At 38.2% G+C, this 19,630-nt stretch overlaps 1 protein-coding gene across 1 annotated transcript; it reads right to left on the reverse strand.

Annotated features, from left to right (window-relative positions):
* Positions 1-416: 416 nt before the first annotated feature.
* fah (fumarylacetoacetate hydrolase (fumarylacetoacetase)) lies at positions 417-19,240 on the reverse strand. The gene is made up of 14 exons (XM_054771725.1): positions 19,078-19,240; positions 18,621-18,731; positions 16,684-16,805; positions 14,606-14,655; positions 12,205-12,295; positions 11,792-11,889; positions 11,345-11,397; positions 11,176-11,275; positions 9,451-9,581; positions 9,261-9,336; positions 8,259-8,305; positions 3,745-3,846; positions 1,971-2,088; positions 417-747 (listed from the first exon to the last, which is right to left on the reverse strand). Exons 1-14 carry the CDS (start codon positions 19,156-19,158, stop codon positions 671-673), a joined length of 1,257 nt encoding a protein of 418 aa, XP_054627700.1. The 5' UTR covers positions 19,159-19,240; the 3' UTR covers positions 417-670.
* Positions 19,241-19,630: the final 390 nt, after the last annotated feature.

The raw sequence follows: 19,630 nt of genomic DNA on the forward strand, positions 1-19,630 counted from the left end.
GAGGCATATTTAGGGAAGTTGCAAGTGAACAACGGCAATTGAAAAGAAGCGGAGATGAATCTAAGATAATAATTACAACAGTCACTTTTATTGCAAATGTTAATCTGAAATCAGAGGAGAATGTCAACGTCAAGCTAGCTGGAGGATTTGGAGGGGGAGGAGTGAGCTATGCGTCAAAACCAGAAATTTTTATGGCCGTATCAATTGCTTGTGGAAAACTGGGATTCACTGTATAATTAAATTTGACCTTTAAATAATTCCTATTCATTGAAGAGGCAACATGTGAGACTGTATACCCTAACCCTCTTAATATGAATGATTCCTTACAAACAGTGACTTTACATTTCTGTCATTCATGTCTTCAAAAGGAATGGTCATTGAAGAAACAAAAAAATAAAAACCACACAAACAAAACATGTTAAAACGCTTTCTTTTTGTGAAAACAGGAGACAGAAACCATCAATAATACTGATTACGGTAGCACAGTAACGCTATGAGACATTCCAGTAACAAGGTCACTCCTGCCCTACAGAGCCAGAGAGAAATGTCCATGAATAATTAAGCCAGGTTCATATCATGGGAGAAATACAGTATTGTGTGTGCGTGTGTGTGCTGAATATGTATTTTGCACTAATGAATGCAACCTTCCCATTCCCGTTGAGTGTGGCTTTCATTGTTGCAGGGCAGGTAGGATGGTTCCAGTGCAAGAACCAAAGCCCACCCTGTATCCATCTCTGACACCATGACCTGTAAACACACGCATAAAAAACATGCTTATTATATGTCTTACACGTATGCACGCCACTCAATAACACAGCTGCCATTCATTCCATCACATGGAACTTTCAAGCAGTAGTTTGGTATATACAGTACCTGTACTACAGTATGTAGGTATACTCAAACATGTATTCATGGCTTCAATCAGGGGTGGGAAAACATCTGGGCTACTTTTGTTTTATTATCAAATGAAAAATGAGCTCTCAAACATAAAGTATAGCATACACAAAATACAGTATATAGTATTTTTTGCAAACTAGAAGTTGCTGTGGAGTATAAGCAGCATCAGTCAAGAAATGTGTCATGAAGAGGAAAAAAACATATAGTGTTAATTGATTGCAGGCCCTATCGTGATAAGTGAATTTTCGTGAAGTAGCTTGGTGTAGGTTATGGCTGCAACAGTAGCCGGCGTTAGGGATTATTGTGCCTGTTGTGAGATCCTTAAAACCTGCAATAAAAGCCTGTTGTTCCAGCGACGAAGTCTGGTGCTTGTGTGTCTCACCCAACATTACAGTAACATTACTGACACATAGTGACCAGTGTAGAATACTACATACTACATATCATCACAACGTCCGAATATGTCTTCTGAATGCCTTATATCGTTGCTTGAAAATGCTTCATTTAGGCAAAAAAATATAACCTTTACTTAAATATGCATTTTTTAAACCAATAATAGGTCGTATTCAACCACAAAATAGCATGATTTATTAATCAACGTATTTAAGGTGAAGCTGCGAAATTTTAAGTGCAAAGTGGCGAGGGATTATTGTATAAGTCACACTGGACTATAAGTCGCATTTAAATTGGGAGAGGACGGCTCCTACGCCGGAGTCGGAGGCGTCGACCTCGACAATGAATTGAGAGGAGGGATTAGTTAATTTATTTCAGAAAATTCAACATGAAGAAAAGACATTTAATGTGGAAAGGCAAGTTATTCAACTGCACAATAGCACACAGAACAACAAGCTGAATAAGTGTGCGCTATGTTAACGTAACACACCCCCATGGAGAAAGCCTGTTGTTTGAGCCACTACATCGCTATCAACGCGATTAACAACGCTCGATCGTTTGAGCGCGTACTCCAGCAGTCACCATTTTCACCATGTCAAACGGGCCAGTCCAAAGGTCAACAAGAGCCTTACTTTGCCCAACCCTGGCTATAATGTAGTAACCAGTGAGTCACAGTTCACCTGTAATGGTAACTTCATCTCCATCCTGGAGGAAGGTTCTGGTTTCTCCTCCGCCAAGATCAATACTCTTGGATCCTCTCCAGGACAGTTCTAGCATGGAGCCAAAACTGCCTGCATCCTGTGGGGTGACAGCGTAATTACATACAGTATATTTAAAATGTATATGTATATATTGTATATTTGTAGTACATTACAAGAGACAAGCAAATGCAGGTTTCACCTTCACCCTTTCGTCACCAAAATAATTTTGGAGTAAGCAATTTATTGCAAACAAGCATTAAAGTGATATAGGCTGTTCATCAGCTGATCAAAAGTTTAAGACCACAGCCTTGAAAAGAAAATCTTGGAAGAAATGTTGATTCATTTGATTTGCTGTCAGGTATTCATGCTGTCATGATCTCTTGATGGCAAAGGTAAAAAAGCTTTTTCTTTGAAGGCCGTCGGGTTGTTGAGCTACATAAGCAAGGCCTCTTGCAGCATGCCATTGCTGATGAGGTAGTAAGACAGTCATTTGAAACTTCTTCAAAGACTCTGAAGGTTATGGAACAAAAAAGTCAAGTGGTAGACCCCAAACAATTTCACCTGCCCTGAACCGGAGGATCCGATTGGCTATCTGTCAAGACACGAAACGTTCCTCGGCGCAAATGAAGGTTTGTTACTGGTGCCGAGTGCAGTCCAAGAAACAAGGGTTTTAAGGAGAAAAAACGTCCTCATCTCCTTCAGTGCTACAAAATTGCCCGTTTGGAATTTGTACGAGAGCACCAAACATGGGACATTGAAAGGTGGAAGAAAGTTTTATTCTCGGATGAGAAAAATGTAACCTTGACGGTGCTGATGGCTTCCAACTTTACTGGCATGACAAGGACATGTTTTTCACAAGTGGAGGGGGTGCCATCATGATCTGGTGTGGCTTTTCCTTCAATGGAACAATGGAGCTTCAGGTTGTGCAGGGGCGTCAAACCGCAGATGGCTATGTGGAAATGTTGCAATGGGCATCCCTCATGATGGAAGGCCCTCGTCTGTGTGGTAATGACTGGCTGTTTCAACAGGACAAAGCTGCAGTTCACAATGACAAAGCACTTCTTCCAGAGGAATAACCTCACTCTTTTGGATCATCCTGTGTGTTCTCCTGATCTAAATCCAACTGAGAACATTTGGGGATGGATGGCAAGGGAATGGACATCAGTTCCTGAGAGAGGATGCCCTCCTTGAAGACATCTTCACCACCGGGAACAACATTCCCACTAGCCTCCTGGAAACACTGGCATCAAGCATGCTCAAACTAATTTTTGAGGTGATTAACAAGAATGGCCCAGCTACTCTTTACTGAGTCCTTTTTTGAACATTTTATTTCTACTTTGGGGGGGGGTTCTTGGTTTCTTGAGCTGTGGTCTTAAACATTTCATCAGCTGATGAACAGCCTATTTCACTTTCATGCTTGTTTGCAATAAATTGCTTCATCAAAAAGAACAAATTGTGTATACTATATTATTATTGGTGTCCATTGTTCTCTTGTCCCTGCCCCTGTCATTCAACCCCTCTATCCTGTTTTTCCCCTCTATCTACTCTCTGTCCCTTTACTGTGTCTCTCTATCGCAACAAAACTAGTTGAGACAGGCAGCCAAGTAAATAAATAAAGTAGTAAATAAACCAAACACTTTGTATATTTATGGGACTGTTTTGTGAAAATGGAAGTTATACTGCGGTGAATAAGATATTCTGATCATTTAAGTCAAAGTGTGGGTATGGGTAAAGTGTGCCATGAGGTTCTCACAGGTCCACTGATGGTTCCAGAAGCCAGAAGGTCACCAGGTCTGACGTTGCAGCCGTTGACTGTATGATGGGCGAGCTGCTGCTTCATGGTCCAATACATGTACTACAGACACAACATCACAACTTTTTACTTTCCATTTACATCTGTCTTTGCTGCTTTCTGTTTCCAGCACACAAAGCATCCAACTAGTTTTCTATAACGTTTAAACAAGTATTGTCATATATAGGGATATTTGATATTGCCTTTTGTTGCCCATAACCGATATGCAGATATTGTCCAACTCTCAATTTCCGATTCCGATATCAACCAATACCGATACCGATATGTGGAACATCTCATATCTTTTTCTTGAGTAAAATTGTTCTAAAGTAACAATACTCTTCAGTGAGTACAGTTTTGTTGGCTACTACACCCATCTCAGAGTAGGTAATTCATGTATTACATATTTTATATAAGAATACATTTGTGTTTCTTGTGCCTTGATTTGTATTATTTTTGGAAAGATTTTATGTATTTTTAGCTAAAGGGGTGTCACAGTTGCCGGTGATCGATGGTGGTTGAAGTGGTTGTTGCCTTGGTACCTGCCTTCTCCTGGCCTGTTTTCTCTTTTCTTGCAGTCACACCTTGAGCGGGCTGGAGGCGGGGACGCTGGGCACACCTGTAGCGTATTACTCTTTACCTATTTAAGCTGACTACCTGCAGCTGGCAGTCGCTGGTTTATTGTCTCGCTACGGCTGGCTACTCGTCCGAGGACTTCTGCTACACAATCCTCGTGCTATGCCTTTTGGACCCTGTCGCCTCCCTGCCATCCAGCTTTACTCCCAAGTTTGTACTGCTCTTCATGGTGTTGCCTTTATTTGTTTTTCTGTTCCTACTTTTGCCAAGACACCATCGCTTTCTGTTTGTGGAACTGCCTTTTTGCATTTTTGTTATTCAAAGTTCCTTTACCGCCACACAAGCTCTCAGCCTCTGCATCTGGGGTCCAAACCACACCAAGGACTTAACAAGGGGTATTGTTTAAAATACATGAATTTGCTGATTATTATTTTGATTAATAAGTTCCATGGTCTTATTTTATTTTATATTCTTATTTTATTGCATTAAAAGTACTATATACTGTATGTAAATATATAGTGTTTCGTGCTAAATAAAGAAACCAGTAAATACCCTGAGACAAAAACTAGTGCATCCTAAAGACAAGGCTCCAAACCAAAAACAGAGCAATGTGGTCTATTCCATCCTCTGTAAAGATGAGGAATGCAAAGAGCACTACATTAGGGAAACTAAGCAAATGCTCCAAAAAAGGCTTTAACAGCACCGCAGGGACAGTTCTAGTGGTCCTCAATCAGCAGTACATCTACACCTTAAAGCAACCAATCACTCTTTTGAGGACAGCGAGGTAAAGATTTTGGCCAAAGAAAACAGATGGTTTGAAAGAGGAGTAAAGGAAGCTATTTTTGTCAAACAACAGAACCCATCATTGAATCGGAATGGTGGTTTGAGGTTTAATTTGGACCCTGTGTTCAGCAGGTTACTGAGACCAAAACCCACAGCTCTTAGTCTTGCAAATGAGGTGAAGCCAGGGCAGAGCCAGAACAATAGATGCTAACTAGCCAGTATCAGAGTCGTTCATACCCAACTACAGGGAGCTACACTTCCCTTTGTTCGGAGGTGCTAATGGCAGGATTACTCTGCCCAGTCTTAGTGTAAGGAACCATAGGAGGAGGCGGTTGGCACACCAATTCCGCCCACTCTTACTGTATTTAAGGCCTAAGCTACCAGCACTTATTAGTTCGCTGACGAAGCTCTTCGGATGAGGAGCGAAACGTTCGACACTTTCTTCACAGAAGTACAGATGACGTCTCATGAAGCCTTTCCCTCGATGCTAAATAAAGAGTTACCTCTTTCTCTCAGGCTTGTGAGCGGCACAATATGAACTACATGATGCAGCTATGTTGCAATTTTGCGACGTTGCCACTAAAAGCGCTATATCGGCTTTCATTGTAGGAAAAAAAAAACATACCGATGTTGATGATGATCACATTTTTATGCCAATATGGAGCCAATAATTACCGGTGGCCTATATTATCAGACATCCGTAGTCAAATATTTCGTTATTGTACACATTTTAGTCATGCGCTGTGTTCCTCCAACCACCGGACTGCCTACCCCCTCACCTGTATTCCACCGACACATGCAACTCAATCATGCATTTTTTTTACTGAAAAAAATCCATAACATTTACCAACTATTATGCTCTAATTCTGTGCTTCCTTCTCCACCTGAACCTCTCTCAAATGGCCAACCTTTATCTACTCAACTCTACGCAACTTGTCGGAAATCGCCGACCTCATCTGCAAATCCAAGTCCTCAACCTGTCAGCTTGATTCTGTCCCCTCAACCCTAATCAAATCCTGCCTTTCCTACTTGCTTCCCCTCATTTCTGCCATTATTCACGCTTCACTTTCCACTGGAATTATCCCATCACATTTCAAGACTGCAGTTGTTATCCCAATTTGTAAAAAAAAATCTGGTTAAGACTCAAATCCGCCTCCGCCTATTTCTAACCTTCCCTTCATTTCTAAAATTCTCAAAAAAACTGTCACCTCCCGACTTCACCTTCACTTAACTCCCTCTACAAACCTTTCGAGTCTGGTTTCCACCCACGTCACAGCATAGAAATGGCCCTCCTTAAAATCACCAATGACCTTCTCACTGCTTCTCCATTCTCCACCCTCATCCTTAGTGACCTGAGTGCAGCCTTTGACACCATTTCACACCCCATCCTCTTCAATAGACTGTCATCTACTGGCATTAGCTCTTAGGTCTCACCTTCCCCTCAAGTAAAGAGTATGGGTGTCATCCTGGATAGTGAGCTGTCATATAAATTCCATGTCAACAACATCGGCTTACGTTCACCTTCGCAATATTAATCGTCTCCGCTCTTCCCTCACAGTCCATGCTGCCTCCATTCTTATCCATAGTCTGGTCACTTCCCACATTGACCACTCTTTTTTGTCTCCCCCAGAAGTCCCTCCATAAAATTCAGCTGGTCCAGAACTCTGCTGCCCAGATTTTAACCAAAACTGCCTCATTTCATCACATCACCCCCATCCTACAGCAACTTCACTGGCTCCCGGTCAAGCAGAGAATAGACTACAAACTCTTCCTACATAATGTACCTTCAAGGCTATACGTAACCTCAGCCCTCTATATCTGACTGACCTCCTCCACATTGCCACTTCAGCTCGCTCCCTCAGATCCTCCTCCTCCATTCACCTCACTGTGCCCTCTGCCCGCCTCAGCACCATGGGGAACAGAGCTTTCAGCCGCTTTGCTGCCATACTCTGACATCCGAAATACTGACTCAGTCCCCCTCTTCATATCCAGACTGAAAACTCATCTGTTCAAGACGGCATTCTCACCGCATGCTGACTTGTTGCCCATTTGCCACACTGTACACATTAAGTGATGTACAGGAAGTGTTTATGGTGTCACACTTCTACATGCGAAACAGTGCAGTCCAACCTGGAGCTATCAATGCTGCACTTCAACCAATAACCATACATTTAAAAATATATACACAGTTTTATTTTTAAAATTTTGTTCCATTACTGTACTGTTAGATATTAATATTGTCATTATTACACTTTTAGATTCAGTCTAATATCTCAGTGCAGCGCGGTTGAGTATAATAACTTCTCAAAGAGGCCTCCAGGACACACACACTCACAAAGCACAATCAGAGTTGAAGTCACAATATTAAGAAAAAAAAGTTGTAATCTCATAAGAAAAAGACGTAATTTGACCAGAATAACAGTCATATTCTGAGAAAAAAATAATTTAAAAAATAAATAGTAGCAAAAGTTCAAATGATAAAGAAAACCTTTTTTTAAACAGCATAATATGAGACAAACAAAACAAAATAAAATTATAATTTTTAGAAAATTAGGTTGGGAACAAAGTTATAATATTATGGGAATAATATCATAAATAAAGTCATAATATTACAAAAATTTAATTTACAAGATAAAAGTTGAAGTCAAAAATTGAAAAAACAGCTGTCATGTTACACGAAAAAAGTCAAAATATTGAAAGAAAAAAGTAATATTCTTACAACACAAAGTCACCTCAAAGCCAAATTAATATTATGAAAAATAATGTTGTTTTAGTAGCATAAAGTTGAGATATTAAAGAAAAAATATATTGTTTTTTTTAAGTCATAAATCGGTGGAAAAACTTTGGGCACCCCTGGTATATAGACTCTGTGTACTTTCATTCTGGGTTCTTTGTCAAACTACTACTACTACTAATAAAATTGTGATCGTTGACTACTTCTCCGATAGCTACGCCATCCCGCTACGCCATCCCAAGAACCAGGAAGAAAGGCTTAAGATGATCGCTTTAACCGCACCCAAAATGAACCCAACCCAACCATGCCCTTAAAACCAAGGTACGTACTGAACCATGATGATGGCGTCCCGTTCCACCAATATTTTACTAAAGATTCTCACCTTGAAGTTTGACTTGCAGATGGTTGAAGAGTCTTTCATTCGCTGCCCTGGAGGAGAAAAATAGTACTACAACTCAAACATGTTTTCCTTTTTTACTCCTGTATTTATTGATTTGTCGCTAATTGATCCAAAATATCTTTATTTATTTTAAGTTAATTTATTTATTATGTATTAACTATGAATGTATTTATTTTTTCAATATTATTTTATTTATTATTATTTGTTGTTATTTTTATTTAATTGTATTGATCTATTTTGGTTTTAGTTATTATTTATTATTTATTAGTTATTTATTAGTTATTATTTATAAGTGTACATTGACAGTAATGGATTTGGGACTGCACGACACTGTCAAAATGTACACACTCAGCAAATAAGTAGACAGTGTACACCAGTGGTCACCAACCTCTTTGAGACCAAGATCGCTGGTCCCTGGTCCGAGAAATTTATATGTATACGATATATATTTTAATTTTATATTATATTATTCATTTATTTTGTTGAATGGTTTTAAAAGTAAAGTCAAAAGTGGTAGATATTTAAAGCTTTGTGTTTAAATACAAAGCTTTGTGTTATTATTGGTTGTTGGTGTCAGCATTTCAGCTTTTTCTCATTGTGCCTTTTGCCGTATTTTTACGGTTTTGGGGACTGGACTCTTGGCTGGGGCTTGTGGGTTGCTGCCTGGAGAGCAGTGATGCTCTCCAGTGGACAAAACGCATGCCTGTTGGTCGCTCTCCGGCAGGGGAGGCCACTGATGTGATAATACATTTTTTTCTAATATTATCACGATGGAGTCCCAAGAGTCCCAGAGAGTCCCAAAGATCACGATCAACGGGTTGGGGACAACTGGTGTACACAGTATAGTGATTAAAGTATTCCATTTGAGACACAGTAGGGATACGCCTGGTGTGCACGAGTGAGTGTGTGTGTGTGTGTGTGTGTGTGTGTGTGTGTGTTGTGTAACTGCAAAAATACACAATAACAGCTTTGTTGGGTGCATACCTTTTAGAGATACAAAGAGATTGATGTTGAACGTGAACGCATCCTGATGTTGAAGGTAGGGGAGGGGCTCTGGATCCTGCAACAAGTGGGGACCCAGAAAGACAAGTTTTTCTCTTTGCTTGTGTTAGCATGTACATCTTTTTATCAGAACTCCATTTCAAGTGTGTTGCATAACGGCAGCAGTCCTAACCTGAATGGGATTGGGCTCCACAAAGGGCAACAAGGCCTCCATGGGGACCACCCAAGGTGAGATGGTCGTACCAAAGTTCTTTCCCAGGAATGGACCAAGAGGAACGTATTCCCAAGCTTGGATGTCCCGAGCTGAATGAGATCACACACAGGTAACACATTAGTCACGTTGTCAGTGACAGTGCTCTTCCTCCACATAACAGTTTTGAAATTGTTTTGAATTCATTTACTTCTAAAGCCAAGCCCATAGGAACAGGGATATTATTCTGATATTATTATTCTGAGGAAGACTGCAGAATTAAAATATGTCAAGGTAAATACTCTGATCCTAACCCTAACCCTAACTCTCTAACCCTAACTCCCTAACACTAACTACTAACCCTAACTCCCTAACCCTAACTCTCTAACCCTAACTCCCTAACACTAACTCCTAACCCTAACTCCCTAACACTAACTCCTAACCCTAACTCTCTAACCCAGTGGTTCTCAGTTATTCTCTGTCATGACCCCCCCAGGGGACAGAAGTGTTTCACGTGCCCCCAATTTAAAATACTGTTGAGAAACTGATATCTATTTATTTATCTGTCCTGTACAGAATGAACTATAAAAAAGGAAACCAGGAAATTGCAACAAAATGGAGAGCTGTGAAGCATACAAGCGTATTCAGGAGTCAAATTGCATGTTGAGTACAATAAATGTGTACATGTTGGCAGGTCTGCATTAACATTGAAAGTACTCCCTGCCTCTCATGCCCCCCCTGACAGTTCACCATGACCTCAATATGGCAATAAAGATAATTACATATAATACCTTAATAGTTGTGTACATAATCTAAGTACCAGTAAAATGCCAATAAAAACAGCAATTTAGTGGTCATTAGACACACAGTTTATGTACATCCACTTAGAATTTGCTATCAAACATTACAGATATACAAGAAGTTAAAATGATTATGCAAAAGACAATGCAGCTGAAGTTAAGGCAACGTATTAAAAATGCTTCAGCAATGGGAACATTTTCTAATTCATCATGAAATGATAGTTTAACAAAAGGAAGTGTAGAAAAGATGCATTTCTATAGTGGAGTTCAGGACAAGACGCAAAGGCATTGAACAACTAGCTTTTTTTCGACATAACTTTTGTTATAGATATTGGCATTAACCGCTGAGTTAGTTTATCTGTAAACGGAATAATAAAGATGAAAGTCTCAGTATCGTCAGATGTCTTTTCACCACTTCATCTTTGCTGCGGGGGAGAAACAGCGAACCAGGAGGGAAGCTTAATGTCAGCTGATTGATATCATATGACATCTGCAAAGTGACGTTTATGCGATCGACCCACACTACCTTCACGATCGACCTGCAGCTAGCAATCGGCGTAAGGGGCACCACTGATCTAAATGCTAAAATGAGATGTACATCATTTTTGGAGGTGATTGAAGTTGCCTTAAAACTCACTAATGCTAATCATTCACAGGTATAAGAGATTTCTAATACTAGTTAGCATGGCATTTGTTTGAATGCATTTCTTTTATGTTCAATGTCATTATTTTAATTACTTTATATCCTGTGTAAATCGTATTCTGACGTGCTTTATTGCTGTATGTTTAGCTTTACCGTGCTTCGAGTAAAGACTCTAAAATGGAACTGTTATCTGTCCGCTGAGCTAGCAATCTTATATATTTATAAATACAAAATAATATTTAGAAATGGCGTGAATGTTCTCACCACTCCAGTCATTCATGAGTACCATGCCAAAGATGTGTTCATGGGCTTTCTCAATGGGGATTGGCTCCCCAGGCAAATTCCCCTTTCCAACAAAGAAGGCCTAAACAGAGAAACACATGTTAAGATATGGTTCAATATCACATAAGGATGTGGCTATTGGAGAAATTACCATCTCCAATTCAATGTCCAACTGCTTTGATGGGCCGAACACAGGAGGTTTTGCTAGGACAAAGGAAGACAAACATAACTTGCATTGCTCTGTATTGTACATTTATCGAGTGAAGAGTACTTTTATAGTTATTTCCCCATATCTCGACACAATAAGTTAGATATGGTAATACCAGAGAGGTATTATCTACTATATGGGGTGCTAGGAGTGTAAAAGTGATTATAGCGGCGTTATTTCAAGTCTAGAGGGCTCTGATCATGTTAACAACAGTATTTAGAAGGTTGCAAACAGATTTTCTATGCTCTAACTTGGAAAATATTAAATTTACAAATAAGGAATCCTACTTTGCTATAATGCACAATGGAACCAATGAATTGCGCTAAACAAGGTATTACTCGCCATTATTATTGAAATATAAAGTCATGTTACTGCATGCTATGAACCTACTCTGATCAGGCCTCATCTGCCCTGAGGGGCGACGGATGGGCGTGCCCGACACAACCACTGACGATGCTCTGCCATGATACCCCACTGGAAGCCTCAACCTGCACAACACAGCATGGTAATTACACCTGCTAAATACATTCAAGCTAAATACATCCACACTAAAAACATACAGTACATGCTAAATACTTTCATGCTGCTGTGTTTGAATGCACTCTCCTATTGTGACCATCATCTTCATCAATAAAATTAACCTTACACTTAGTACAATAATTTAAAAAACCCTGTGTGTGTTCCATACAGTTCAAAAGTATTAGTTCCCACTGTGAATACCTTTCAACAACAACATACTGTACATATGGTATATATGGTATATACAGTATATGTATATGGTATACATATGGTATATAGTTTACCAGTTTGGCATCAGAGCGTTTTCCTTTCCACGGAACATGATGCCAACATTAGTTGCATGATCCCTGGAGGAGTAGAAGTCAGTGTAATCACCTGTAAAATAGCCCATATATGATATACTGGATGTGATATCGTTTTAATTTAAGAAGGTGGTTTAATGAGAAGAAACACTGCCCCCTAGTGCAGAATGTGTTATATTGTTGCCATGTTTAAAAAAAATAATTTCCATGCTTCATTGGCAGCCTACAATGCATCCATTTGACACAAGCTTATGATTTCATAAGCTCTTCCTGTGAAAATTGGCAATTAACTCCTGTTTCATAGCCTCCTTCACGAAAGCAGGGTTGTCCAAAGTGGAAGTACAGTATTTTTGATGAGCAAATTAAACATGTAAGTCTACACTTAAGTTGCCTTCTAATCGTGCAATTTCAAATATATATATATACAAGGACACTATACACTCCTGATCAAAAGCTTAAGACCAGTTGGAAAATTGCTAGAATTTGCATTTTGCACATTTGGATCTTAATGAGGTTTTAAGTAGAGCTACAATATGCAAAAACAAGAAGGGGGAGTGAGACAAAAAGCACTTTGAAAAAGCAATTTATTGAAAACAATAATTAAACTGAAATAGGCTGTTTATCAGCTGATCAAAAGTTTAAGACCATCTCTCAAAAAATAACAAAAAACTCTCCAAACCAGAACAAAAAATGTTCTCAGTAGGACTCAGTAATGAGTAGCTCCACCGTTCTTGTTCATCACTTCAAAACTTGGTTTGGGCATGCTTGATGTGAGTGTTTCCAGGAGGCTAGTGGGAACATTGCTCCAAGTGGTGAAGATGGCTTCATGAAGGGCATCAACTGTCTGGAACTGATGGCCATTTTTATCAACTTCCCTTGCCATCCATCCCCAAATGTTCTCTGTGGGATTTAAATGAGGGGAACATGCAGGATGGTCCAAAAGAGTGATGTTATTCTCCCTGAAGAAGTCCTTGGTCAAGCGAGCATTGTGAACTGCAGCGTTGTCCTGTTGAAAAACCCAGCTGTTACCACACAGACGAGGGCCCTCAGTCATGAGGGATGCCCGCTGCAACATGTGCACGTAAGCAGCTGCCATTTGACGACCCTGCACCACCTGAAGCTCCAGTGTTCCACTGAATGAAAAAGCACCCCAGACCATGATGGACCCCCTCCACTGTGACGGGTAGAAAACATCTCAGGTGGGATCTCCTTGTCATGCCAATAACGTTGGAAGCCATCTGGACCGTCAAGGTTAAATTTTTTCTCATCAGAGAATAAAACTTTTTTCCACCTTTCAATGTCCCATGTTTGATGCTCCCTGGCAAAGTCTAAACGGGCAGTTTTGTGGCGTAGAAGGAGACGAGGTCTTTGAATTTGTTTTTTAAACCCTTTTCCCGTAGATGGCGTCTGATGGTTATTGTGCTGCAGTCGGCACCAGTAAGGGCCTTAATTTGGGTGGAAGACCGCCCTGTGTCTTGATGGACAGCCAATTGGATCCTCCGACTCCGAGTGCAAGTGTGTTTTTTTTGGGTCTACCACTTCACTTTTTTGTTCCATAATGCTCAGGATCTTTCAAAAAACTTACAATGACTGATTTAGTGCTCCCAACCTCAGCAGCAATGACACGCTGCGAGAGGCCTTGCTTATGCAGCTCGACAATCCGACCACGTTCAAAAAGAGAAAGCTTCTTAGCTTTAGCCATCAGGAGGGCATGACAGTGTGAATGCTTGACAGGAAATGAAAATGTTGAGCAGATTTTGGCTTTTATAGCCTGTGGTCTTTAAACGTTTGATCAGGTGACAAACAACCTATTTCAGTTTTTGTTTCTTTTTGTTTAAACTACAAACTCCATATTTTTTGTCTCACACCTCCTTCTTGCTTTTGCATATAGTAGCTCTACTTAAAACCTCATTAAGATCCAAATGTGCAAAATGCAAATTCAAGCATTTCTTCAACTGTTCTTAAGATTTTGATCAGGAGTGTACTGTATTATAAAATAGTGTACGTATGTAAATGTACACATACAGTAGCAATAAAACTTCAGAGGCTTTGGTGTGTATACAGGGGGTCACGCAAACCTGGACATATACTGTAATATATACATAATATATGTACATTGTACAATTTAATTTGATCAATAATTAAGAATTTACTTTATGTAAAAAAGGCTACATTCAGTAATTATTTAAAAAATAATTTAAATGGACTGCTTTTTAAAATTTGTAATAAAAACTATTATAGATACTGTATATAAGAATATAAATAAAATATATTAACCTTCATGAATAAATTCATATATACAGTAGAATGCCATTTTACTGTACTTGTATCATATTTTCATGTTTCCTCTGCGGACTTTTGGGGACTGTGCTTGGAGACGTACCAATATCAGCTGGAAGATGCATGGTGGCTTCACTCTGAGGGACAAAAGCTCTGCAGACACAAAGACAAACACCACTCATGTAACATAAGAAAACTATATACGGTACTTGTACTGTATTGGAACCAAACTAACAAAGATGGATACTTTGCTCGATACTTTGATACTTTCAGATATATAAACTGTGGGATTTCTCACTGTATATTATTTTTTGAATAAAATAATGGACCGTAGTTCCAAAATTGGTATCCCTTTACATACAATTTGATGTAGTTATTTACTAACTATTTAATTTAAGTGTTTTTTTTGTTTTTATATTATTGCACCTAAAAGTTTCCCGCGGCCCGGTGGCTGGGGACCCCTGCCTTACAGCATGCTTGGGGATTTGATGTACTCTTTTACACATTTGAAAATACTATTAGGATGGCTATAGAATTGCCTTTTTTATTTTATCATATGAGTTTAATGTCTACATCAACAAATTTAACGGTAGAATCGCACCGAATCCTGTCGTTTGTACGCTGTATCCAATCAAATCATTCTGTTTTTAAAATATATCGTTTTTGAATCGTATCTTAACCTGTGTGTCGTGATGCGTATTGAATCGTTTACCACAAAGAGATTTACTGGTAGTTGCTTGGCAACTAGTTAATCAAAGGTGGTCATGTTATTCTGCAAGGGACAAAACATCCCAATTTTAAAATAATAAAATGCTTAAAAAAAAAGCTGACGTCATGGCGTTTACCGAGGTCATTTTTGTCCCACTTAGGCAAACAACAAACGTTACAGTGGCGTGAAAAAGTGTTTGCCCACTTCTTGATTTCATGTTTGTCACACTTAAATGTTTCAGATCATCAAACAAGTTTATGACAACACAACTGAACACAAAATGCAGTTTTTAAATTCAACTTTTTATTAATAAGGGAAATAAGAGGAAAAAAAAATCCAAACCGACATGATCCTGTGTGAAAAAGTGATTGCCCCCTAAACCTAATAACTGTTTGGGCCACCTTAGCAGCAACACCTGCAATCAAGTGTTTGCAATAACTTGCAATCAGTTTCTTACAGCGCTGTGGAGGAATTTTGGTCCACTCATCTTTGCAGAATTGTTGTAATTCAGCCACATTAGAGGCTTTTCCAGCATGAACCGCCCTTTTAAGGTCATACCACAGCATCTCAATAGGACTCAGGTGAGGACTTTGACTAGGACACTCCAAAGTCTTCATTTTGTTTTTCTTCAGCCATTCAGAGGTGGACTTGCTGGTGTGTTTTGGATCATTGTCCTGCTGCAGAACCCAAGTTGGTTTCAGCTTGAGGTCACCAACAGATGGCCAGACATTCTCCTTCAAGATTTTTTTGGCAGACAGCAAAATTCATGGTTCCATTTATCACAGCAAGTCTTCCAGGTCCTAAAGCAGCAAAAAAAAATGCCCCAGACCATCACACTACCACCACCATATTTTACTGTTGGTATGATGTTCTTTTTCTGAAATGCTGCATTACTTTTACACCAGATGTAATGGGACACACACCTTCCAGAAAGTTTAAGTTCTGCGCTCTTGGGGTCATTTTGGTTGGCTGGCCACTCCTGGGAGGTTCACCACTGTTCCATGTTTTCGCCATTTGTGGATAATGGCTCTCACTGTGGTTTGCTGGAGTCCCAAAGCTTTAGAAATGTCTTTATAACCTTTTCCAGACTGATAGATCGCAATTAATCTCAGTTAAGTTATGTTTAAACGGGGGGGCAATCACTTCTTCACATAGGGCCATGTACTGTAGGTTTTGATATTTTTTTCTCCCTTAATAATAAAAAAAACATTTAAAAACTGCATTTTGTGTTCAGTCGTGCTTTCATTGACTAATATTTACATTTGTTTGATGATCTGAAACATTTAAGTGTGGCAAACATGCAAAAAAATAAGACATCAGGAAGGGGGCAAACACTTTTTCACACTACTTCATATTGACACATAAAAGGTAGCAATCTGACACCATTGTACAAACAGGATTGTGTTGGGAAGGGCATCCGGCATAAAAACTAACTCCATGTGACTGACTCGGTGACAGGTAAAAGGCCTCACCTGCTGCGTAGATCACAGTCATCTCTTAGAGTGCTCTCATTGGCTGACAGCAACACCTGCAAGGTACTCCTGGTCTCCTTCCACGCCTCATATCCAAGAGCCATGAAAGCGTTAAGTGTTGGCTGGTATACAAAACAGAACATTAGAATATATGTATATATATATATATATATATATATGTATATATATATATATATATATATATATATATATATATATATATATATATATATATATATATATATGTATATATATATATATATATATATATATATATGTGTATATATATATATATATATATGTATATATATACATATATATACATATGTATATATATATATATATATATATATATATATATATATATATATATATATATATTATACAGTATATACACATGTATATGTTTACCAGTGGCGGCTGGATGACACATTCTATAAAATATTAATTCCATAGAATATATGTTGTTACTTGTTGTTCAACTATGTTGATCATAGCTTTGTTACATTTGCAATAATAATAATATGTTTAATTGTGTTTTTCATTTTTTTTATCAATTATTAAACTTATATAATATGATTAATTAATATTTTTTTAATTATTACATTTTATCATTAAATAAAATTATGAAACTGTATTATATCATTACCTTATATTATTAAATAATTAATTATATACATACAAATACGTATGTGCATTGTATATTTTTAAATATATTTAAATATTAAATGTATTATTTTAATTTATGCAATATAATTGATAGAATACATTCTCAATTATTACATTATTAAATTGTATTATATGATTCAATTATATAATTAAATAATCCATTACGTATATATTCAATATATATTTTTTTATCATTAAATTCTCAAACTTATTATTATAACATTTATATAATGATTAAAACATTTGAAATTATAAAATGTTATCACTAAATTAAATTATGAAATTATATTATATCATGAATTATTTATATATATTTGTCACTAAATTATTACATTAAATGTATTATTACATTTATATACTATATAATTAATAAATATAATATATTATTAATTATATTATATTATATATAATATAATATAATTAATAAAATTTTAATTATTACATTTGATCATTACGTCTGTGTAGGCTCTCAGTCGTACAGGAGTTGTCCATCGAGGAAAAGGCTTCTTGAGACGTCATCTGTACTTCTGTGTAGAAGGTGTCGGACGTTTCGCTCCTCATCCGAAGAGCTTCGTCAGCAAACTAATAAGTGCTGGTAGCTTAGGCCTTAAATACAGTAAGAGTGGGCGGAATTGGTGTGCCAACACCCTCCTCCTATTGGTTCGTTACAGGTAACGGCCAAAGAAAACAGATGGTTTGAAAGAGGAGTAAAGGAAGCTATTTTTGTCAAACAACAGAACCCATCTTTGAATCGGAATGGTGGTTTGAGGTTTAATTTGGACCCTGTGTTCAGCAGGTTACTGAGACCAAAACCCACAGCTCTTAGTCTTGCAAATGAGGTGAAGGCAGGGCCGAGCCAGAACAATAGATGCTAACAAGCCAGTATCAGAGTCGTTCATACCCAATTCAGGGAGTGACACTTCCCTTTTATCGTAAGTGTGAATAACAGGATAGGATTATACCACTGCTCCGCCCAGGCTTAGTGTAACGAACCAATAGGAGGAGGGTGTTGGCACACCAATTCCGCCCACTCTTACTGTATTTAAGGCCTAAGCTACCAGCACTTATTAGTTTGCTGACGAAGCTCTTCGGATGAGGAGCGAAACGTCCGACACCTTCTACACAGAAGTACAGATGACGTCTCAAGAAGCCTTTTCCTCGATTTGATCATTACATTAAATTCTGAAATTGCTTTATATCATTATATTATATAAATAAATAATCAACGATAATTCATCACATATACTCACACACACACACACACACACCTGCTGAAAAACATGCTGGTGTTTGGACATGACAGGTCCTCGAAAAAGTGAGAGTATGACACTCAGGTCCAGAATCTGGTCTCCAATAGCAACCCCAATGCGACGTTTGGCCTGAGGAAATAATTCATAAGATACATTCAATAAATAATAATAATAAAAAAAAAAACATAAAACAAATAATTTGAAGTTTAAAGTTTTTTTTAAGTACATGGTATATACTAATATAAATGAAATATATAACAAATTAAAATGTTCATTAATTAAATGACATAAAGAATAAAAAATATATAATATATATACAGTACCTACTGTATATATACGTATATATGTACTGTATATGTATAATAATGTTAGAACTTATGCATTTTGCCTATGTGTCCAGACTTTAGGGACACCCTGTATGACCAAAGCAAGCGTGCAGTAATAACGTTAGATATTGAAGAGTGGCAGAACTTACCTGGTCGGGTGTGGAGAACACGCCATAGGGAAGGTTGTGGATGGAGAAATCACATGTTGCATCTACGTTTAGAAAAGACATTTTGGGTCTTTAACAGTTGCTTTCCAAGCTCCAGCAAAGTCAGTGAGTGGAAAAAGTGCTTCCAGATGTGAGCGTGCAGCCTTTGGACCGACCCGCCTGTTCCTACTCAGCCAATCCCACGCTGCCAAGAGGATCCGCCCTACATGGATCCCTAACGTGAACCAGCTTGGTGCATGACTCAGCACACTTCCTTCTCCTCAAACTCAAAAGAAGATCCACTACACGTGCTCCAAATATTTCATGTTAGCTTTTTAATACTGTCATCAAATTCGCACTTATTTCCGTGACACAAAGTCATGATTTATTTTCATCTTAAAAATCGATGCACATTTAAAAGTCAACTTCTCTGCTCTCTCAGTGCTGAAACCTCGACGCAAAACAAAGACAACAGTGGCCATCAAATTTGGCCATTAAACCTTGTACACATTCATGGAACCTTCTGAAGAATACTGAATTTACTTTGCACAAGGTA

This window comes from Dunckerocampus dactyliophorus, chromosome 3 (genome assembly GCF_027744805.1).
Source record: "Dunckerocampus dactyliophorus isolate RoL2022-P2 chromosome 3, RoL_Ddac_1.1, whole genome shotgun sequence".
Classification (NCBI taxonomy): domain Eukaryota; kingdom Metazoa; phylum Chordata; class Actinopteri; order Syngnathiformes; family Syngnathidae; genus Dunckerocampus; species Dunckerocampus dactyliophorus.

What these genes read in the sequence shown, in the direction of transcription:
- fah (XM_054771725.1), bottom strand. Translation starts at nt 19,158, where the DNA reads ATGTCTTTTCTAAACGTAGATGCAACATGTGATTTCTCCATCCACAAC. An exon ending in GCATCTTCCAGCTGATATTG is followed by an intron (nt 12,296 to 14,605) that starts GTACGTCTCCAA and finishes GCTATTTTACAG; the next exon opens with GTGATTACACTGACTTCTAC. An exon ending in TCTGCAAGTCAAACTTCAAG is followed by an intron (nt 3,847 to 8,258) that starts GTGAGAATCTTT and finishes TTGTGTCTGTAG; the next exon opens with TACATGTATTGGACCATGAA.